At 39.5% G+C, this 21,823-nt stretch overlaps 1 protein-coding gene across 1 annotated transcript in view; it reads left to right on the forward strand.

The window, feature by feature from the left end:
* Nucleotides 1–1,858: 1,858 nt before the first annotated feature.
* LOC139763702 (uncharacterized) overlaps nucleotides 1,859–21,823 on the forward strand; it is a 40,321-nt gene continuing 20,356 nt past the window's right edge. Inside the window, exons 1-6 of the mRNA XM_071690027.1 lie at nucleotides 1,859–2,373; nucleotides 10,333–10,551; nucleotides 12,607–12,841; nucleotides 13,516–13,642; nucleotides 17,163–17,444; nucleotides 17,826–19,425. Coding sequence (XP_071546128.1) covers nucleotides 10,353–10,551; nucleotides 12,607–12,841; nucleotides 13,516–13,642; nucleotides 17,163–17,444; nucleotides 17,826–19,425 — 2,443 coding nt within the window. The 5' untranslated portion in view covers nucleotides 1,859–2,373; nucleotides 10,333–10,352. The remainder of the gene's footprint in view (nucleotides 2,374–10,332; nucleotides 10,552–12,606; nucleotides 12,842–13,515; nucleotides 13,643–17,162; nucleotides 17,445–17,825; nucleotides 19,426–21,823) is intronic.

Raw genomic sequence — 21,823 nt, forward strand, 5'->3', positions numbered from 1 at the left:
GAAACACAGTGTAGTGGAGGGGGTTCAGGGGACACCAAATCAGAGGAAAGGTGATGAAGCTTTTACAAAGCCGATGAATTTGTGCATCTTTTCTGGATGTACTACAGGCTGTGCAGTCGCAGGAAAAATCTGTAGATAGTAACGGTCATGAAATTGCAGGAGCATTACTGGGAGCCTTTGAGATGGAGGAAAGGACAAAGTTGCACAAAATTTATTGGAATAATGTTGAAAGCTGTTCAGGTAGAGAAGACTGACAAAAGTAGAGGGCAGGGAAGGTAACAAGGAGCAAATTCAGAATCAGGCCAACAGAGTGAAGAGTGAGGGAGACAAACATAGACTTTCCGTGATAAATATAGGTACACAGGAAGCTGAGTGAAGAGTTTGAAAGAATAATATATACTGTTAGAGATGAAACAATCAAGGAAGTACATGGGCTAGTTGATGGGGGTTAAGTAAAGTACAGGACCAGTGCTTACTAGCCAAAATAGAGATTATAAAGAAAGTTAGAGATCGATATTACCACACAGGGGTCTAGCTGACAAGTGAGTGGCACCAAAATTAGAAAGATTAGTAAAGCAGGAGGTTGATAGAAATATTTATTGTTCTGGGTTAGAAGAGCATTCACTAGATAAGGACAAAGAAATAAAAAGGAGGTAATGCATATTAATAGAATGCTGGAGGCTCTGGGACTGCTTGAAGACTGCAGTTTATGTGATAAAGGAAAGAAGAATGGGAGGTTATAACTAAGATGTAAGGGGGGTGACCAGTTTTGGTTATATTTGATATGGAGTCATCTAACCTGGAAGTACTTAGAAAAGCTAAGAATCTTAAAAGCATGGTGGAATTCAGTGGAATATTCATCACATATATTAAACATGAGATTATGGAAAGCAAGGAGTACTCGGAAGACAAAAAAAACCATGGATACTACGTGATAAGAGGATGGAACAGCCCCACAGGAACAACAGAGGGGCCAGGAGTGTTAGGAAACTAATGTTGAACTGAAAAATGTATTCAAATATTTAGAGATGTTAATGGAATAATATGAGGACTTAACCCATACAAAGCTCACTGGACTTATGAAATTGCATCATACATGCTTGAGATGTGCAGATACACAAGATAAGCCACCTGAACTACTATTTAAAAACTATTTAAGATATCACGGCAAAGAGGCATAGTGCCAAGGGAATGTAATATGGCACACGTCGTGCTTATATATATATATTCGAAAAAGGAGAGCAGAAACAGGTGTTGAAGTACAAACCAGTCTCAGTTATAAGTGTGGTGTGTAAGGTTCTGCGAAAGATTACTAGATACTGAATGAATGACCAGAGTAATATTTAAACAGAGACAACATGTTCTTGGGAAAAGGAGGTTATAAAACATTTTGGGTGGTTGTTACAGCGTGACTGATGGCCTTAGTGTCAGCAACATTTGATAGGCCCAAAGCCTATACAATCAACTTGTCATATGCTAGGATGACTATGTGCATACTCACATAGGAGTAAATACGTGATGGGGAAACTGTAAAACTCTTCCCTAAACACAGATAGTAATCACACATGCATTGTGGAAGTGTGTATTCTTTAATTATCCTTGATGTTAGGTGCAAATGATTGCTTTGGCTGGTTGGTGTAGCTTTATGTTGACATCCTCTTAATGAACTTGGCAGTAGCGAAAAAAGCTTTCAGTGTTATTTCAAATTAGTATCAAAGATAATGGCTTGAAATAGAAGCCTATATTTTCTCCGCTTTGTTTTCGTATATATATATATATATATATATATATATATATATATATATATATATATATATATATATATATATATATATATTTATTTATTTATTTATTTATAGCTTATTAGAATATGTACAGTCTTGCTGTCTCCCTTTGGAACATATTTATAGTTTGACTTTCGACCATAGAAGTGATAATTCTGATGATCTGCTGTCAGGCCCAGACCATTTATACAAAAATCCTGAGCTTAAAGAAAATGCATGAAATTGCAATGTATCTTTAAACAGCCTGATTCTCACTGCTTTCTCTCGAATGATTTGAAATATAAGTCGAGCTCAAAAATGCGCGGAAGTAAATTTGGACAATTATGAAAGTATTGATAATTTGCATTGCTGCTTTTCATTTGAATTGTATGTTGATTTATTAAGATTTTATAATACAATAGACTACTTTAGTAAACTTAAATGATATCGGTAACGAAGTTATTCTTCTCAGTTCGGCAAAAAGGTTGTCTGCTCTTGTATTTGTAAACATTGGTCGGCCCGCAGCGGTATGGGATGAATCTTTGATAATAATTTCGGGTCCTAACTTTCCGTAGTTATGTCAATTGCAGCTACCCTATAGATGATAAAGGTAAGGCTTTGTGGTAAACTTGCGGTTAGTGTAGAAAGAATATACTTCGAACAATACCTATTTGTTATAGCTTATGGGAAGTGACTCGACATGCTTAAGTAGGTCTGTTCTAATGAAAATATTCGAATTATGCGGTTGACGCGCATAACCCCTACATATGATATAATATTGGCTCAGAGATATCATTTGATTGACTGGTAAAAATTTAAAATCCTTAACAATAATGAAAATCTGGTGGTATATTTACGTAAGGGGCACCACAGAAATAGCATGGAAGTGGTGAAAAAGAAAACGCATATGGAATCTCTACTCTGTAGAAGTGATTCAGAAGAACGTTGATGGTGAATAACATTGCCTAATCCTTTGATGGTAAATATTATGTCAGGTATTAGTGGGGAGTGCCATGAGAATAAAGGGAAATGTGGTTATTTACTGTAGATTTTGGGAAATGTGGGTAAGTTTATTGTAAATCAAGGGAAATTTAGGGCTTTTACTGAAAAAGTGGATTAGGTACCAAGGCATCTGTTTTTTGAAGGTTTCACCAAACTCTTTCTAGAAGCTGTGATTTTGACTTTTTATCTAAATGTAAAAAATATAATTGTTAATTTCTTCTTGTGCTGTACTTTGGTTTATTGGCAATGACATTAGTGGAAGAAAATAGGAGTGTTAGCTACATCTGAATGATTTACTTTGAATTTAGTCCAGTTTTACAGGAAAAAATCAGTATCTTTATTGTCCTTTCTCCCCTTACAAATATGTCAGTTTCTCATAAATTCCAACAGCTCTTCTCATATAGGAAATCTAATATTAAGTTAGTGCAAGAAAAGTAGATAATTACCCAGATAATTTCATGTATCTTTCTGAATAATAGTCTAGTTATTGTTAAGTTAATTGAGTTGGTAATTAGAAATGTGTAATATTCCAGTGTTTTGCCATAGAAGTCTCATTTCAGGAATAAAGTAGCACTTATAGCATTTTGTACTCTTATATACCAATTATTCCTATTCAAGAACAGTGGACTACTCAAAAGTGGGTAGAGTAGTGGATGTGAGGGGAAAATGTAGTCTGAAATGATGAACTGTAAAGATAGGGTAGCAGGCCCCCGCGTCCAACTTAGCTGTTCGTTCTCCTTCGTACAGAAGTAGAAATCACAGAAAGCACTGGAAGCATATGGACTACAAATGCGTTATGCCGAGGGCCAAGCCAGTATACTACATGTGTGTATCCAAATTTTATGTGAATGCTGTTTTGATATCCAGTAAACAATTGGTTTGATTTTATGGATCATTATTATGAATCTTTGAGATAGTTGAGTTGCATTAAAAGTGTCAGAATTGCAGAAACTGCTAATATTCTGAATTTTTTTTATTATATTTATTAACATTATTATTATTATTATTATTATTTATTATTATTATTATTCCTCGTATTCCTCGCGTGTCGTAGAAAGCGACTAGAGGGGACGGGAGCGGGGGGCCGGAAATCCTCCCCTCCTTGTATTAACTTTCTAAAATGGGAAACAGAAGAAGGAGTCACGCGGGGAGTGATCATCCTCCTCGAAGGCTCAGAGTGGGGTGCCTAAATGTGTGTGGATGTAACCAAGATGTGAAAAAAGGAGAGATAGGTAGTATGTTTGAGGAAAGGAACCTGGATGTTTTGGCTCTGAGTGAAACGAAGCTCAAGGGTAAAGGGGAAGAGTGGTTTGGAAATGTCTGGGGAGTGAAGTCAGGGGTTAGTGAGAGGACAAGAGCAAGGGAAGGAGTAGCAATACTCCTGAAACAGGAGTTGTGGGAGTATGTGATAGAATGTAAGAAAGTAAATTCTCGATTAATATGGGTAAAATTGAAAGTTGATGGAGAGAGGTGGGTGATTATTGGTGCATATGCACCTGGGCATGAGAAGAAAGATCATGAGAGGCAAGTGTTTTGGGAGCAGCTAAATGAGTGTGTTAGCGGTTTTGATGCACGAGACCGGGTTATAGTGATGGGTGATTTGAATGCAAAGGTGAGTAATGTGGCAGCTGAGGGAATAATTGGTATGCATGGGGTGTTCAGTGTTGTAAATGGAAATGGTGAAGAGCTTGTAGATTTATGTGCTGAAAAAGGACTGATGATTGGGAATACCTGGTTTAAAAAGCGAGATATACATAAGTATACTTATGTAAGTAGGAGAGATGGCCAGAGAGCGTTATTGGATTACGTGTTAATTGACAGGCGTGCGAAAGAGAGACTTTTGGATGTTAATGTGCTGAGAGGTGCAACTGGAGGGATGTCTGATCATTATCTTGTGGAGGCTAAGGTGAAGATTAGTATGGGTTTTCAGAAAAGAGGAGTGAATGTTGGGGTGAAGAAGGTGGTGAGAGTAAGTGAGCTTGGAAAGGAGACCTGTGTGGGGAAGTACCAGGAGAGACTGTGTACAGAATGGAAAAAGGTGAGAACAATGGAAGTAAGGGGAGTGGGGGAGGAATGGGATGTATTTAGGGAATCAGTGATGGATTGCGCAAAAGATGCTTGTGGCATGAGAAGAGTGGGAGGTGGGCTGTTTAGAAAGGGTAGTGAGTGGTGGGATGAAGAAGTAAGAGTATTAGTGAAAGAGAAGAGAGAGGCATTTGGACGATTTTTGCAGGGAAAAAATGCAATTGAGTGGGAGAAGTATAAAAGAAAGAGACAGGAGGTCAAGAGAAAGGTGCAAGAGGTGAAAAAAAGGGCAAATGAGAGTTGGGGTGAGAGACTATCAGTAAATTTTAGGGAGAATAAAAAGATGTTCTGGAAGGAGGTAAATAGGGTGCGCAAGACAAGGGAGCAAATGGGAACTTCAGTGAAGGGCGTAAATGGGGAGGTGATAACAAGTAGCGGTGATGTGAGAAGGAGATGGAATGAGTATTTTGAAGGTTTGTTGAATGTGTCTGATGACAGAGTGGCAGACATAGGGTGTTTTGGTCGAGGTGGTGTGCAAAGTGAGAGGGTTAGGGAAAATGATTTGGTAAACAGAGAAGAGGTAGTAAAAGCTTTGCGGAAGATGAAAGCCGGCAAGGCAGCAGGTTTGGATGGTATTGCAGTGGAATTTATTAAGAAAGGGGGTGACTGTATTGTTGACTGGTTGGTAAGGTTATTTAATGTATGTATGACTCATGGTGAGGTGCCTGAGGATTGGCGGAATGCGTGCATAGTGCCATTGTACAAAGGCAAAGGGGATAAGAGTGAGTGCTCAAATTACAGAGGTATAAGTTTGTTGAGTATTCCTGGTAAATTATATGGGAGGGTATTGATTGAGAGGGTGAAGGCATGTACAGAGCATCAGATTGGGGAAGAGCAGTGCGGTTTCAGAAGTGGTAGAGGATGTGTGGATCAGGTGTTTGCTTTGAAGAATGTATGTGAGAAATACTTAGAAAAGCAAATGGATTTGTATGTAGCATTTATGGATCTGGAGAAGGCATATGATAGAGTTGATAGAGATGCTCTGTGGAAGGTATTAAGAATATATGGTGTGGGAGGCAAGTTGTTAGAAGCAGTGAAAAGTTTTTATCGAGGATGTAAGGCATGTGTACGTGTAGGAAGAGAGGAAAGTGATTGGTTCTCAGTGAATGTAGGTTTGCGGCAGGGGTGTGTGATGTCTCCATGGTTGTTTAATTTGTTTATGGATGGGGTTGTAAGGGAGGTAAATGCAAGAGTCCTGGAAAGAGGGGCAAGTATGAAGTCTGTTGGGGATGAGAGAGCTTGGGAAGTGAGTCAGTTGTTGTTCGCTGATGATACAGCGCTGGTGGCTGATTCATGTGAGAAACTGCAGAAGCTGGTGACTGAGTTTGGTAAAGTGTGTGGAAGAAGAAAGTTGAGAGTAAATGTGAATAAGAGCAAGGTTATTAGGTACAGTAGGGGTGAGGGTCAAGTCAATTGGGAGGTGAGTTTGAATGGAGAAAAACTGGAGGAAGTGAAGTGTTTTAGATATCTGGGAGTGGATCTGTCAGCGGATGGAACCATGGAAGCGGAAGTGGATCATAGGGTGGGGGAGGGGGCGAAAATTTTGGGAGCCTTGAAAAATGTGTGGAAGTCGAGAACATTATCTCGGAAAGCAAAAATGGGTATGTTTGAGGGAATAGTGGTTCCAACAATGTTGTATGGTTGCGAGGCGTGGGCTATGGATAGAGATGTGCGCAGGAGGATGGATGTGCTGGAAATGAGATGTTTGAGGACAATGTGTGGTGTGAGGTGGTTTGATCGAGTAAGTAACGTAAGGGTAAGAGAGATGTGTGGAAATAAAAAGAGCGTGGTTGAGAGAGCAGAAGAGGGTGTTTTGAAATGGTTTGGGCACATGGAGAGAATGAGTGAGGAGAGATTGACCAAGAGGATATATGTGTAGGAGGTGGAGGGAACGAGGAGAAGAGGGAGACCAAATTGGAGGTGGAAAGATGGAGTGAAAAAGATTTTGTGTGATCGGGGCCTGAACATGCAGGAGGGTGAAAGGAGGGCAAGAAATAGAGTGAATTGGAGTCATGTGGTATACAGGGGTTGACGTGCTGTCAGTGGATTGAAGCAAGGCATGTGAAGCGTCTGGGGTAAACCATGGAAAGCTGTGTAGGTATGTATAGTTGCGTGTGTGGACGTGTGTATGTACATGTGTATGGGGGGGGGGTGGGCCATTTCTTTCGTCTGTTTCCTTGCGCTACCTCGCAAACGCGGGAGACAGCGACAAAGTATAAAAAAAAAAAAAAAAAAAAAAAAAAAATTATTATTATTATCATTATTATTATTATTATTGATTGCCGTTTCCCATGTCAGTGAGGTAGTGCCAGGAAACAGATGAAGAATGGCCCATACACTTATACACATAAACAGCCATACATATACATATACATACTTATATGTATACATACATATACATACACATACACGGACATATACATATATATATACATATATATATATATATATATATATATATACATTGCGTGGATGGATTACATGTTAATTGACAGGCGCGCGAAAGAGAGACTTTTGCATGTCAATGTGCTGAGAGGTGCAACTGGAGGGATGTCTGATCATTATCTTGTGGAGGCGAAGGTGAAGATTTGTATGGATTTTCAGAAAAGAAGAGAGAATGTTGGGGTGAAGAGGGTGGTGAGAGTGAGTGAGCTTGGGAAGGAGACTTGTGTGAGGAAGTACCAGGAGAGACTGAGTTCAGAATGGAAAAAGGTGAGAACAAAGGAGGTAAGGGGAGTAGGGGAGGAATGGGATGTATTTAGGGAAGCAGCGATGGCTTGCGTAAAAGAAGCTTGTGGCATGAGAAGCGTGGGAGGTGGGTTGATTAGAAAGGGTAGTGAGTGGTGGGATGAAGAAGTAAGAGTATTAGTGAAAGAGAAGAGAGAGGCATTTGTACGATTTTTGCAGGGAAAAATGCAAATGAGTGGGAGATGTATAAAAGAAAGAGACAGGAGGTCAAGAGAAAGGTGCAAGAGGTGAAAAAGAGGGCAGATGAGAGTTGGGGTGAGAGAGTATCATTAAATTTTAAAGAGAATAAAAAGATGCTCTGGAAGGAGGTAAATAATGTGCATAAGACAAGGGAGCAAATGGGAACTTCAGTGAAGGGGGCTAATGGGGAGGTGATAACAAGTAGTGGTGATGTGAGAAGGAGATGGAGTGAGTATTTTGAAGGTTTGTTGAATGTGTTTGATGATAGAGTGGCAGATATAGGGTGTTTTGGTCGAGGTGGTGTGCAAAGTGAAAGGGTTAGGGAAAATGATTTGGTAAACAGAGAAGAGGTAGTAAAAGCTTTGCAGAAGATGAAAGCTGGCAAGGCAGTAGGTTTGGATGGTATTGCAGTGAAATTTATTAAAAAAGGGGGTGACTGTATTGTTGACTGGTTGGTAAGGTTATTTAATGTATGTATGTCTCATGGTGAGGTGCCTGAGGATTGGCGGAATGCGTGCATAGTGCCATTGTACAAAGGCAAAGGGGATAAGAGTGAGTGCTCAAATTACAGAGGTATAAGCAAAAATGGGTATGTTTGAAGGAATAGTGGTTCCAACAATGTTGTATGGTTGCGAGGCGTGGGCTATGGATAGAGTTGTGCACAGGAGGATGGATGTGCTGGAAATGAGATGTTTGAGGACAATGTGTGGTGTGAGGTGGTTTGATCGAGTAAGTAACGTAAGGGTAAGAGAGATGTGTGGAAATAAAAAGAGCGTGGTTGAGAGAGCAGAAGAGGGTGTTTTGAAATGGTTCGGGCACATGGAGAGAATGAGTGAGGAAAGATTGACCAAGAGAATATATGTGTCGGAGGTGGAGGGAATGAGGAGAAGAGGGAGACCAAATTGGAGGTGGAAAGATGGAGTGAAAAAGATTTTGTGTGATCGGGGCCTGAATATGCAGGAGGGTGAAAGGAGGGCAAGGAATAGAGTGAATTGGAGCGATGTGGTATACCGGGGTTGACGTGCTGTCAGTGGATTGAATCAAGGCATGTGAAGCGTCTGGGGTAAACCATGGAAAGCTGTGTAGGTATGTATATTTGCGTGTGTGGACGTATGTATATACATGTGTATGGGGGTGGGTTGGGCCATTTCTTTCGTCTGTTTCCTTGCGCTACCTCGCAAACGCGGGAGACAGCAACAAAGCAAAAAAAAAAAAAAAAAAAAAAAGTTGAGTATTCCTGGTAAACTATATGGGAGGGTATTGATTGAGAGGGTGAAGGCATGTACAGAGCACCAGATTTGGGAAGAGCAGTGTGGTTTCAGATGTGGTAGAGGATGTGTGGATCAGGTGTTTGCTTTGAAGAATGTATGTGAGAAATACTTAGGAGAGCAAATAGATTTGTTTGTAGCATTTATGGATCTGGAGAAGGCATATGACAGAGTTGATAGAGATGCTCTGTGGAAGGTGCTAAGAATATATGGTGTGGGAGGCAAGTTGTTGGATGCAGTGAAAAGTTTTTATCGAGGATGTAAGGCTTGTGTACGTGTGTGTATATATATATATATATATATATATATATATATATATATATATATATATATATATATATACACACACACAGACACATATATACACATGTACACAATTCACACCGTCTGCCCCCACTCATTCCCATCGCCACCCCACCACACACGAAATAACAACCCCTTCCCCCCTCATGTGTGCGAGGCAGCGCCAGGAAAAGACAACAAAGGCCCCATTCGTTCACACTCAGTCTCCAGCTGCCATGTAATAATGCACCGAAACCACAGCTCCCCCTCCACATCCAGGTCCCACAGAACCCTCCATGGCTCACCCCAGACGCTTCACACACACACACACATATATATATATATTTTTTTTTTTTTTTTCATACTATTCGCTATTTCCCGCGATAGCGAGGTAGCGTTAAGAACAGAGGAGTGGGCCTTTGAGGGAATATCCTCACCTGGACCTCTTCTCTGTTCCTTCTTTTGGAAAAAAAAAAAACAGATTACTGCTCAGTCACCTTGGAAAATGCCACATTGTTATACTTTACATTGAAATATCACTTAAGTATAAACTTTAGTCATATGTCTTGTCGATGTACTTGTGGCCATCCAGACACTACCTTGTCCCCTCCCAAAGTTTTAATGCCCTTTGAGATATAGTGAGCCATACCTCATATACTACTGGTCATTTTTTGATATGTATTACTTGTTAAGGTTGTTATTTGTTTGTGTAGTTTTTCTGTTCTTATTTCCCTTTTTGTATCATATATTATTAGATTATTGTATTTACCAGTTTTATTTTTTGTTTGTTAGTTTATTTTCTATAGCATTTTGCATTATCACAATAATTTGATATGATATATATGTTTAGGAAATTTAGGAAGATTTTTGCTGTCAGCATTCTGTTTACAATTTTTTTTATCATATGTGGTATATAGTTGAATATATGTAATGAGTACTAGTATATTTGAATTCATTACTGAACTTTGAGTATTTACTGTACTACAGAGGTATTTGAATTTCAGAATAACCCAAGCTTTTAGTGATGGCATTGAATCTTCTTCCCAACAATGCCATGACATTCACAGAAAATCAGCATGGCACTGCAGTACTAGAAAAGTTAAGAAGTCAACGTGAACGTGTGAGATGTTGTGATGTCATTCTTCATGTAGCAGGCAAACAGTTTCAAGCCCACCGCTGTGTTCTGGCTGCTTGTTCCCCTTATTTTGATTCCATATTTAAAGGTAAGGAACACCTTCAGAATTTGTCATTACTTTCTCTAGAATTAAATGAAAAATATTTTTTCCTGCCTTCTATCTGGTCTTGTGCATCAAAGTGCTAACACACTCACTCAGCTGCTCCCAAAACATTTGTCTCTCATGGTCTTGTGCATCAGAACTGCTAACACACTCACTCAGCTGCTCCTAAAACACTTGTCTCTCATGATCTTTCTTCTCATGCCCAGGTGCATAGGCACCAATATTTAAGTATTCTTTATATTAAAGAATTTGATTCTCATGGGGCTGATCTACAGACAAATTTTTGTAAAGGCATTCTATTAGCCAGTCTTTGCATAATTCAGTGCTTTAAGTATTGTTCTAGGTAAGGATGACTCATGCTGATTTTGAATAACATATATTGTTTTGTTTTGTTAGTGACTGCTTCATTTAAGGTAAAAGAATGTAAATGAAAGTCTTATGGTGCTCAAAAACTATGAAGGATCAGCCAACCTGGGATTTACTGTCAGCCACATGATTTGGGAAAAATAATTTTTCTGTTAAGACCAGTTTTTTCACATATGTCTGATGGAACCAACACACATTTTCTCAATAGAAAATGGTGCTGATTTGGTAAAGTTTGCAACTCACTAAGACCTCAACAAGAAAAGAGTTTCCTGAATAGTCACCTTAATTAGAGATGTTTCTTCTACTGATGGTTATCTAAGGGTTTTCATCTGCTGCATAGCACCCCCTCCACTTTATTCTCTTGGGGTATGACTGCATGGATGAAGAATGATTCAGGATTTTGCTCAGGAAGTATGTATTGAACCTATCAGAAGTACATTTTTAAGCTAAAATCTGTACTTTCCCTTCACTCATATGTTCCACCCACCATTCCTCTGCTGTTGACTTTTAAGTTTTAGACTTATGGTGTAGATGTAGGTGCACCAGTTTGACATCATGGGTATGGTATGAGATTACAGCTTTAACAGGTAATTTCAGCTTTGTCTTTGGGAAGTTTTGTCACTCTACCCTTGAGGACTTATTTTTATTGTTTTTTGTTTGACTTTAGCTTGACTGTGGCATTTTTCATTTGATTGCCTGTCTTGCCGATGTCTGCCATATGGCTTTCATAGCTGTATAGATCTACTTAGTGAAGGACTAGGGAAGATTTAAGCCCAAACACAAGCTTTCTACAACCTTAAAGTGGAATTTTTATGACAGATGCTCCAGTATGGGAAAGAAGTCCTCACCCAAGCGAGGCTTGTAGTGGCATATTTGTATATGATATGATAATATTTCTTCTTGTACTTTATTTTGTAATATTCATTGCCATCTTTTGGCTGAATGTGTGATGTTTGTTAACCCAAACAGTTGTGTCTGTCCCAGGACTTCATCAGTTTCTTTCTTTGGTTAAGGATCTACATGGGCAGCCAGTTGTCTGATTGTGTATTCATAAAGACACTATGTTAGTTGATTTTTGGTTCAGAAACAAAACTTTGCTCATAAATTTTTCTTTTTTGAATTATTTTCTTACCTCTGTGATGTTCATATTACCTTTATGTAATATTATAAAACACACACCATCTTGCTATCTTTATAATCTGAGCATGTGAATTTAAATTGTAAGAATAGATAAAAGTATTTACTTTTAAAGAAAAGAAATGCAGATTATACTTGGTATACTGGGAGTCCCTGACTTATGAATCCAAATATCCATCCATAAGTAAGTGCTCCAGGAAATGCTGTCTAATTCCTAGTCTGACCTAGAAATGATCACCCTTATGCACAAACTGTAGAGTTACCTAAATGTCCATTTTTCCATTAAATGATGTTATGTTAACCATATTTATTTCAAAATACAATATTTATTACATTATTACTGGTAGGTATAGGTGTTTACTCTTATACTATGTAAATTATTTTTATTTTCTGGCTTACAGATAATTCAACTTACATATAGGGTCCAGGAACATAAACTTGTAACTTAGGGACTCCTGGTTATTTAGAACACTAATTGATTCAGTTAGTAACTGTTTTATACATTCTTCCATGAACAGTATTTCTTGCTCTCCACAGCTAGCAAAACTGTTAAGGAGCAGCTTAACATCACTTCACAGGATCCAGAAGTTTTCCGTTGTCTTCTGGCTTACATGTACACAGGAACTGTCGTTGTAGACAAAACCAACGTGGCAGAACTTCTGCGCCTGGCTAACAAGCTACTTATTGCCAAATTGAAGGAACATTGTGCAGAATACCTTGAACGATACCTTGATGCTACAAATTGTCTCACTGTGCGAGATATGGCTACAAAGTGAGAACATGGCTTAGTAATCGCAACTGATAAATTCTCTCTCTCTCTCTCTCTCTCTCTCTCTCTCTCTCTCTCTCTCTCTCTCTCTCTCTCTCTCTCTCTCTCGATGAAGAGGAAGTTTTATGCTTGTGGGACCTCCATCTCATCAACCCTCTCTATATCATACAGCCTCTTAGATTTTTGTATGCTGTGTATATGTATATGATTACCTGTTTAGGAGTAGGTTTGGATACTTGGTGACCACTGTTATGTTGAACATTTACTGAGAAGAACTAGCTTTGTTGTCTTGAATTTTTTTGTCATTAAAATGCAAGGTTCATTGTCTACTTGTGTTAAAAAAGGAGGATATGGTCATAATCAAGCTAGTGGGAGAAAAGAATTAGCTGTTTTCATTCTATAAATGTATTTGATTTGTCTTACTTTTGAAAGAGTTTAACATCTAGCTTAACAGAAGGTTGCCAAGGAACAGAGATAGTAGTTCTTGTGGATGGATGTTATATGCTGTAAATGAGTATAGCTGTAGTATGTTTCATATTAAATCTTTGACTAGTATAGCTTTTTCATCTTTGAAAATGCTATCTTATGAAAATTGGAGATATTGTAAGTTATTTTCTTCATGTTCACAATTGTGTTTGGCTAAGGGTTCTCTCCCCTACTCTGATATTTCTCTGTAGGTTTAACTTGGAGGCCTTGGAAAAAACTACCGGTACTTTCATCCAAGCCCATCTGTCTGGTATTATTGAGGGTGAGGAAGTGCTTGAACTTTCACATACCAGATTAGAGGATTTTCTGAGGAGTCCGGTGAGTAAGATGAAGAGTTAATCAGCTTAAGTTAGAATGGAAGGTTACATTTTATGCTTTAAACTAATTTATACTTTTATCCCTGGGGATAGGGGAGAAAGAATACTTCCCACGTATTCCCTGCATGTCGTAGAAGGCGACTAAAAGGGAAGGGAGCGGGGGGGCTGGAAATCCTCCCCTCTCTTTTTTTTTCATTTAATTTTCCAAAAGAGGGAACAGAGAGGGGGACCAGGTGAGGATCCAGTCCTCTGTTCTTAACACTACCTCGCTAATGCGGGAAATGGCGAATAGTATAGAAGAAGAAGAACATACTTTGCCACACAAAATTAGATTTGAGAAAATTGTTAACATTAAACTGACAAATGGATGAAATAGATATATGCTGTATATTGATGAGTGCAAGAACTAAGGAAGGGTTAGTGCTACTGCTCAAGCAGGAGTTATGCAAATGTGTGAGAGTGTAATGGAATGAGATTCAATCTAATGCAGATAAAAATGTAAGTGGATAACAAGAGACAGGTGATTATTAGTGCATATGCACCTGGCCATAAGTAGAAAGACGAAGAGAGGCAAGTGTTTTAGTAGTAGCTAAAAATATTTATCTATAGTTTTGATGCCAGTGATCAGGTGTTAGTGATGTGATTTAAATGCTAGAATGATTAGTGTGGCAGTTGAGGGTATAATAGAGGGGCATAGGTTATTCATTGAGATGAATTGAAATGGTGAACAGGTTGTGGGGTTGTGTGCTGAAAAAATCTGGTGATTGGGAATACCTTGTTTAAAAAAAGGGATGTACATGAATATTAGGAAAGATGTTTAGAGAACATAATTGGATTATTTGCTAATTGATAGACATGCTGAAGAGAAACTCTTTGATGTAGATGTGCTGAGAGGGGCAACTAGTAGGATGTTTGAACATTCCCTGCAGGAAGCAAAGTTGAAGATTTGTAAAGGTTTTTGGAAATGAGGGAATGAGATGACTGAGAAGAGGATAGTGAAAGTACGTGAGCTTGGAAGAGAGATGTGTGAAGAAATATCAGGAGAGAATGAGAGTAGAATGGTAAAAGGTGATAATAAATGAAGCTAGGGGAGTGGGTGTGGGATAGGAGGTATTTAGGGAAGAATGCTGGCATGTGAAAAAGAAATGTCTGTCATGCAGTAGGTGAGAGGTTGTCAAGTGAAAAAGGTAATTAAGTCATGCGATAATGAAGTGAAGATGCTAGTGAAAGAGAAAAAAGTTGTATGGGCAGTACTTACAGAGAAGGAGTGCAATTGATGGGAAGTTGTACAAAAGAAAGTGGCAGGAGGTCAAGAGGAAGGTGTAGGGGCTAAAGAAGAGGGCAAATAAGAGTTGGGATGAGAGAGTATCAGCATACTTCAGACAGTGTAAGATGTTATTGAAGGAGGTTAATAGTGTAAGAATAATGGGAGAGAACAAATGGGAACATTAATGAAGGAGGAAAATGGGGAAGTGGTAAGATGCAGTGATGAGGTGAAGAGGATTTGGAATAAGTATTTTGAAGAATTGTTAAATGTTCTTGATGAGAAAGTAGCATATGTAAGTTGTTTGAGACAAGAAAGTATATGAAGTAAGGGATTCATAGCAAGCAGTTTGGTGAAGAGAAAAGAGGAGTTGAAAGCCTTGTGTAAGATGAAATATCACAAAGTGGCTGGAGTGGATGGTAGTGCAGTTTAAAATCATAAGAAAGGGGATAACTGTGTTGTTGATTGGTTAGTTAGAATTTTAGATGTATTTGTGGATCATGTTGAGTGCCTGAGAATTGGCAAAATGCATGTATAGTGCCATTGTCTAAAGGCAAAGTGGACAAAGGCAAGTGTTTGAACCACAAAAGGATAAGTTTTTTTTAGTGTACTTGGTAGGTTTTATGGGAGGATGGTGATTTGGAGGATGAAAACATGTGCATATCATCAGACTTGGGATGAACAATGCGGTTTCAGGAGTAGCAGAGGATGAGTGGATCAGATGTTTGCTTTGAAGAATGTGTGTGAGAAATACTAGGAGATACAAAAGGATTTTTGTGTGGCATTTATAAATCTGTAGAAAGTATATGTTAGGGTTGACAGAGATGATTTTTGACAGGTGTTATGGTGGGAGGAAAGTTATTAAAAGTGGTTAGGAGTTTTTATCAAGATTGTAAGGCATGAGTCCAAGTACTGAGAGAGGGTGACTGGCTGCAGTTGAAAGTAAATCTTTGGCAGGGGTGTGTGATTTCACTATAGCTGTTAATTTGTTCATGGATGAGGTGATGAGGAAGGTAAATGCAAGTGTCTCAGAGAGAGGGGTAGATATGTATTTCATAGGGGATGGGGGGGCCTGGGAAGTGAATCAGGTTATTTGCTTGGTGACACAGCACGGGTGGCAGATTCAAGTGAGAACTGCAAAAGTTGTTGTTTGAATTTGGGATAGGATGTAAAGGAGGAAGTTTAGAGTAAATATGACAAAAAACAAGGTAATTGGGTGTAGCAAAGCAGAGGTACAGGTGAGGTGGAGTGTGAGTTTGAATGCAGAGAATTTGGAGGAAGTGGAATGTTTTGAATACCTGGGAGTGGACATGGCAGTGGATGAAACTGTGGAAGCACCAGTGAGTCATAGGGTGGGTGAAGGGGTGAAGGCTCTTGGAGGATTGAGTAATGTGTAAAAAGAGAGGTCATTATCTAGGAGGGCAAGAAGAGGCACGTTTGAAAGTTTGATAGTCCCACTGATGTTGTATGGATGCGAGTCCTGGGCTGTCAGTGAGAATGTGTTAAGGAGAGTGGATTTGTTTGCAGTGAAATGTTTGTGGACATTATGTGATGTGTGGAAGGTTGATCAAGAAGGTAGTAAAAGGGTGAGAGGTAAGTGTGGTAGTAAAAAGAGCTGAAGAGGGTGTGCATATGGTTTGGACATATGGAGAGAATGAGTAAGCAAAGGGTGACAAAGAGGATAGATGTATTAGAAGTGGAGGAGATAAGAAGATGGAGACCAGATAGGAGATGGAAGGATGGAGCGAAAAGAATTTTGAGAGCTCAGGGCCTAAACTTGCAGGAGGAGGAAGGCTAGCACATGACAGAGTGAATTGGAGCAATACGGTATACAGGGGGTGACGTACTGTCAATGGGCTGAACCAGGACATTTGAAGCAGCCAGGGGGAAACCATGGAAAGGTCTCTGGGGCCTGACTGTGGATAGGGGTCTGCAGTATAAGTGCAATACACATATGTAATGTTAGTAATGTTTCATTTTGAGGTACAACCACATCTGTTAGTTATCTAAGAAGGCTAATGCATGTTGCTGATAGAATTCTCATAGTGAACAACCTACCCTTGAACATGTCCCTCTCATTTGCCTTACAGCTGTAAATAATGATGTTAACGTTTCCTCTTTTTGAGCAAAATAGCCACTGATATATTTCACTTGAGTTGAAAGTGTTTATCTCTTCATTTTTAATACAGTATTATGCAGTTCAACTTATTGTTTAACTCCTACTTTGAAAATATATGTATGGTTTGTGCATTCACAGAGCTGGCAGTTACATGAAGATCAGACTTTGTTGCTGGTAACTCGATGGGTTCACCATTCCCCAAAAAGTCGAGAACGAAACCTACGCAGCCTCCTAACGTGGGTGCAGTGGTCACACCTCTGTCCACAGGCAGCAATCCACCTCATCCAGACTCACCCACTGTACACCACCTCTAGTTCTCTTCTTGCATTATTCTTTCTTTTGGATGCTTTAAATGAGCATTCTTTACTTCCTGCTGACTTCCATGCACTCTTCTCAAACCTAAAGGCAAAATTCTGTCAGGTGAGTATAGATATTAGTCACATTCATCTCTGTCTGTCTGGTCTGTCTGTCTATATCTCTGATGCCTGTTTCCTTCTGGAATTCCCACCAGGGGGATGGCCATGGCAAAAGAGTCTCTACTTATCCACTTATTCGTGACAGTGAAAACTTTCTACTAAAACTTATCTATAATGTGTAGTGCAAACTTGTCTATAATGTGTAGTGCTTTATTTTTTCTTGTATATAATTTTTCTGTATTTGGAGGGTGAAAGCTGATTGAGCAATATTTCATTTATGCATCCTACTCAAAACACCATCATTAAATAACTTTATAAATTGATCCACCAGTCAAATTCTTTATGGCACATATTTAAGTATATCACGAACTTTTTTCCTTTTCAGCCATCAGACTCTGTTGTTGACAATGAAAGTTTCCTGAATCTCGCAATATCCACAGCAATTGATGGACTTCAGGATGATCAGCTTGGCACTGGGAGAGGCCAGGAAATTCTGCCCGTTGTTAGTGACTTGTCCAGCCACACTGCACTTCCTGCTCACACTACACAAGGTCTTCCCTCAGATACTGAAGATGATCCCAGCATCCCACCACCTGTTCAGTCACACCACAAAATCAACGAGTTTCACATTAATTCAAGAAGAGTATGTGATGATGAAGATGAAGAGCATCAGAGTCAGTATGATATGTGTCGCATTGGACGTAGCTCCCAGGATACACATGTTAACCAGCCAAATTTGATTTTTTCACATCCAGCCACTTCATCCAATGTTGTTGGTTGTCATTCACAAATTTCTGAGGATTCTATAGGGAATGCATCTACAACAGATGACAACAAATTTACATGTGACAGCCAAGGGCATTTTGGACAGCCTCTCATGCGAAACTTGGCTGTTTGGCACCAAGAGCCGCCTTATGGTACCGAGGAATCTCTCTCTTCTGATTCAGGTCACATGTATCAAAGGCAAGTTTATGACCAGAGCTTCAGTATGAAAGTTCCTTGTCCGGATACATATAATTCAAGGGTCAATCCTTCTAGTGTTTATTCAATGAGAGAAAGTCCTCATAAGACCAAACAGGGTTTTGCTAGTGCTGTGTCTTATTATGTTAGCACATATAATCCTGAGGTTGACATGACTGTCTCAGATGACCAGAGTACACCGTCCTTTCCTTATGATGAGAATTTTAACTCTGGCATTAATTTTTACCCTTGCAGACCAACTGATGTAAAAGATACTCAGCATATAATAATTGAATCTCATCACAACCAGGAAAGTTATCCAAAGTCATATTATCATGATGAATCAACAAATACTCAAGATATGAGCTGCAGTCGTGATATATATTACAATGAAAATTCATCAGATACTCAGATATCTAATTGCCCACAGGATATGACTCTTCAGCATCAATTCAGTCAGTGCTCAGAAGTTAAACATAAGGTTTCTCAGAATCAAGAAATACCAGCAATAGAGGATTCAAGAGATACAACACTAACTAGTGCAATACCAGAGAGACTTATTGGGGATGAGTCTCACTATGAGCATTACCCGATAAAGAACACCAGTGTGGACAAGTTTCATCATGATATAACTAGATCAGGGGAAGAGTCAGGATTACCTTTAGGGTCCAGAGAGATAGCCACGCAAGACTTGTTATTGGATGGGAAAAGACTGTCTTCAGAATGTGTTATAGAGACTAAAGGTTTAGTTACCCTTGTGGGAGGGGCTATGGATGTAGACAGAAGTTATAGGGGATGTGCTGCAGAGGTTGTGGATGGAGATCGGATATACAAGAGCTGTGGCTCAGATGTAAGGGGTATTTTTGCTCAGAGTGAAGCATCAACAGAAGAACAAAGAAATCATGATGAGATGTCAAAAGCTGTCCCACCAGAAGAAATACACTCACTTGTACCTTCTTCATCAGATAATACTCCACGGCAGGTCAAGTTTAAGATCAACCGGAGTTCAAATTCTTCTTCTTTAGGTAGGACAGTATTGTATATACTGACCCTTCTAATTGTTTCACCACTGAGTTCCCCATTTTGTAGGTAGACTACCCACTGTAAGATGACTAAAAGACCATTTTCATTTATTTAGGGACGTCAGTGAATGTCAAATACATGTGTTATGGGTAATAGTGAATGAGTTGGTATATTTAAGTTTGACAGGGTTGAACCTAATGAAGTACTTCATGTGCTGTTTCAGCCTCTTTTTAAGAGTTGCTGGGAAGGCTTTTCATGTAAGACAGATGTAATGTAATGTTTCTCGTGATAGATTTAAATTGATGAAGTTATATTTGATTTTATAGTATTTTAGATTTCTTATGAAGAGAATGACCCTCAGATTGACTCATCACACATTGCACTTAACATTTTGCATAAAGATTTTCCTCAGGAATGTACTGCATGAGACATATTGCATCTGTCTGAACTCCTGCATCTTTCCAAAATTATTCATCGTTATACGTTGTCGCTGTCTCCCGCGTTAGCGAGGTAGCGCAAGGAAACAGACGAAAGAATGGCCCATCCCACCCACATACACATGTATATACACACACATCCACACACGCACATATACATATCTATACATCTCAATGTTTTTTTTTTTGTTTTTTTTTTCGCTGTCTCCCGCGTTAGCGAGGTAGCGCAAGGAAACAGACGAAAGAAATGGCCCAACCCACCCCCATACACATGTATATACATATGTCCACACACGCAAATATACATACCTACACAGCTTTCCATGGTTTACCCCAGATGCTTCACATGCCCTGATTCAATCCACTGACAGCACGTCAACCCCGGTATACCACATCGATCCAATTCACTCTATTCCTTGCCCTCCTTTCACCCTCCTGCATGTTCAGGCCCCGATCACACAAAATCTTTTTCACTCCATCTTTCCACCTCCAATTTGGTCTCCCACTTCTCCTCGTTCCCTCCACCTCCGACACATCCTCTTGGTCAATCTTTCCTCACTCATTCTCTCCATGTGCCCAGACCATTTCAAAACACCCTCTTCTGCTCTCTCAACCACGCTCTTTTTATTTCCACACATCTCTCTTACCCTTGCGTTACTTACTCAATCAAACCACCTCACACCACACATTGTCCTCAAACATCTCATTTCCAGCACATCCATCCTCCTGCACGCAGCTCTATCCATAGCCCACGCCTCGCAACCATACAACATTGTTGGAACCACTATTCCTTCAAACATACCCATTTTTGCTTTCCGAGATAATGTTCTCGACTTCCACACATTCTTCAAGGCTCCCAGAATTTTCGCCCCCTCCCCCACCCTATGATCCACCTCCGCTTCCATGGTACCATCTGCTGCCAGATCCACTCCCAGATATCTAAAACACTTTACTTCCTCCAGTTTTGCTCCATTCAAACTTACTTCCCAATTGACTTGACCCTCAACCCTACTGTACCTAGTAACCTTGCTCTTATTCACATTTACTCTTAACTTTCTTCTTTCACACACTTTACCTAACTCAGTCACCAGCTTCTGCAGTTTCTCACATGAATCAGCCACCAGCGCTGTATCATCAGCAAACAACAACTGACTCACTTCCCAAGCTCTCTTATCCCCAACAGACTTCATACTTGCCCCTCTTTCCAAAACTCTTGCATTCACCTCCCTAACAACCCCATCCATAAACAAATTAAACAACCATGGAGACATCACACACCCCTGCCGCAAACCTACATTCACTGAGAACCAATCACTTTCCTCTCTTCCTACACGTACACATGCCTTACATCCTCGATAAAAACTTTTCACTGCTTCTAACAACTTGCCTCCCACACCATATATTCTTAATACCTTCCACAGAGCATCTCTATCAACTCTATCATATGCCTTCTCCAGATCTGTAAATGCTACATACAAATCCATTTGCTTTTCTAAGTATTTCTCACATACATTCTTCAAAGCAAACACCTGATCCACACATCCTCTACCACTTCTGAAACCACACTGCTCTTCCCCAATCTGATGCTCTATACATGCCTTCACCCTCTCAATCAATACCCTCCCATATAATTTACCAGGAATACTCAACAAACTTATACCTCTGTAATTTGAGCACTCATTCTTATCCCCTTTGCCTTTGTACAATGGCACTATGCAAGCATTCCTCCAACCCTCAGGCACCTCACCATGAGTCATACATACATTAAATAACCTTACCAACCAGTCAATAATACAGTCACCCCCTTTTTTAATAAATTCCACTGCAATACCATCCAAACCTGCTGCCTTGCCGGCTTTCATCTTCCGCAAAGCTTTTACTAACTCTTCTCTGTTTACCAAATCATTTTCCCTAACCCTCTCACTTTGCACACCACCTTGACCAAAACACCCTATATCTGCCA

The sequence above is a fragment of the Panulirus ornatus genome, chromosome 47 (genome assembly GCF_036320965.1).
Source record: "Panulirus ornatus isolate Po-2019 chromosome 47, ASM3632096v1, whole genome shotgun sequence".
In the NCBI taxonomy this organism is placed as follows: Eukaryota; Metazoa; Arthropoda; class Malacostraca; order Decapoda; family Palinuridae; genus Panulirus; species Panulirus ornatus.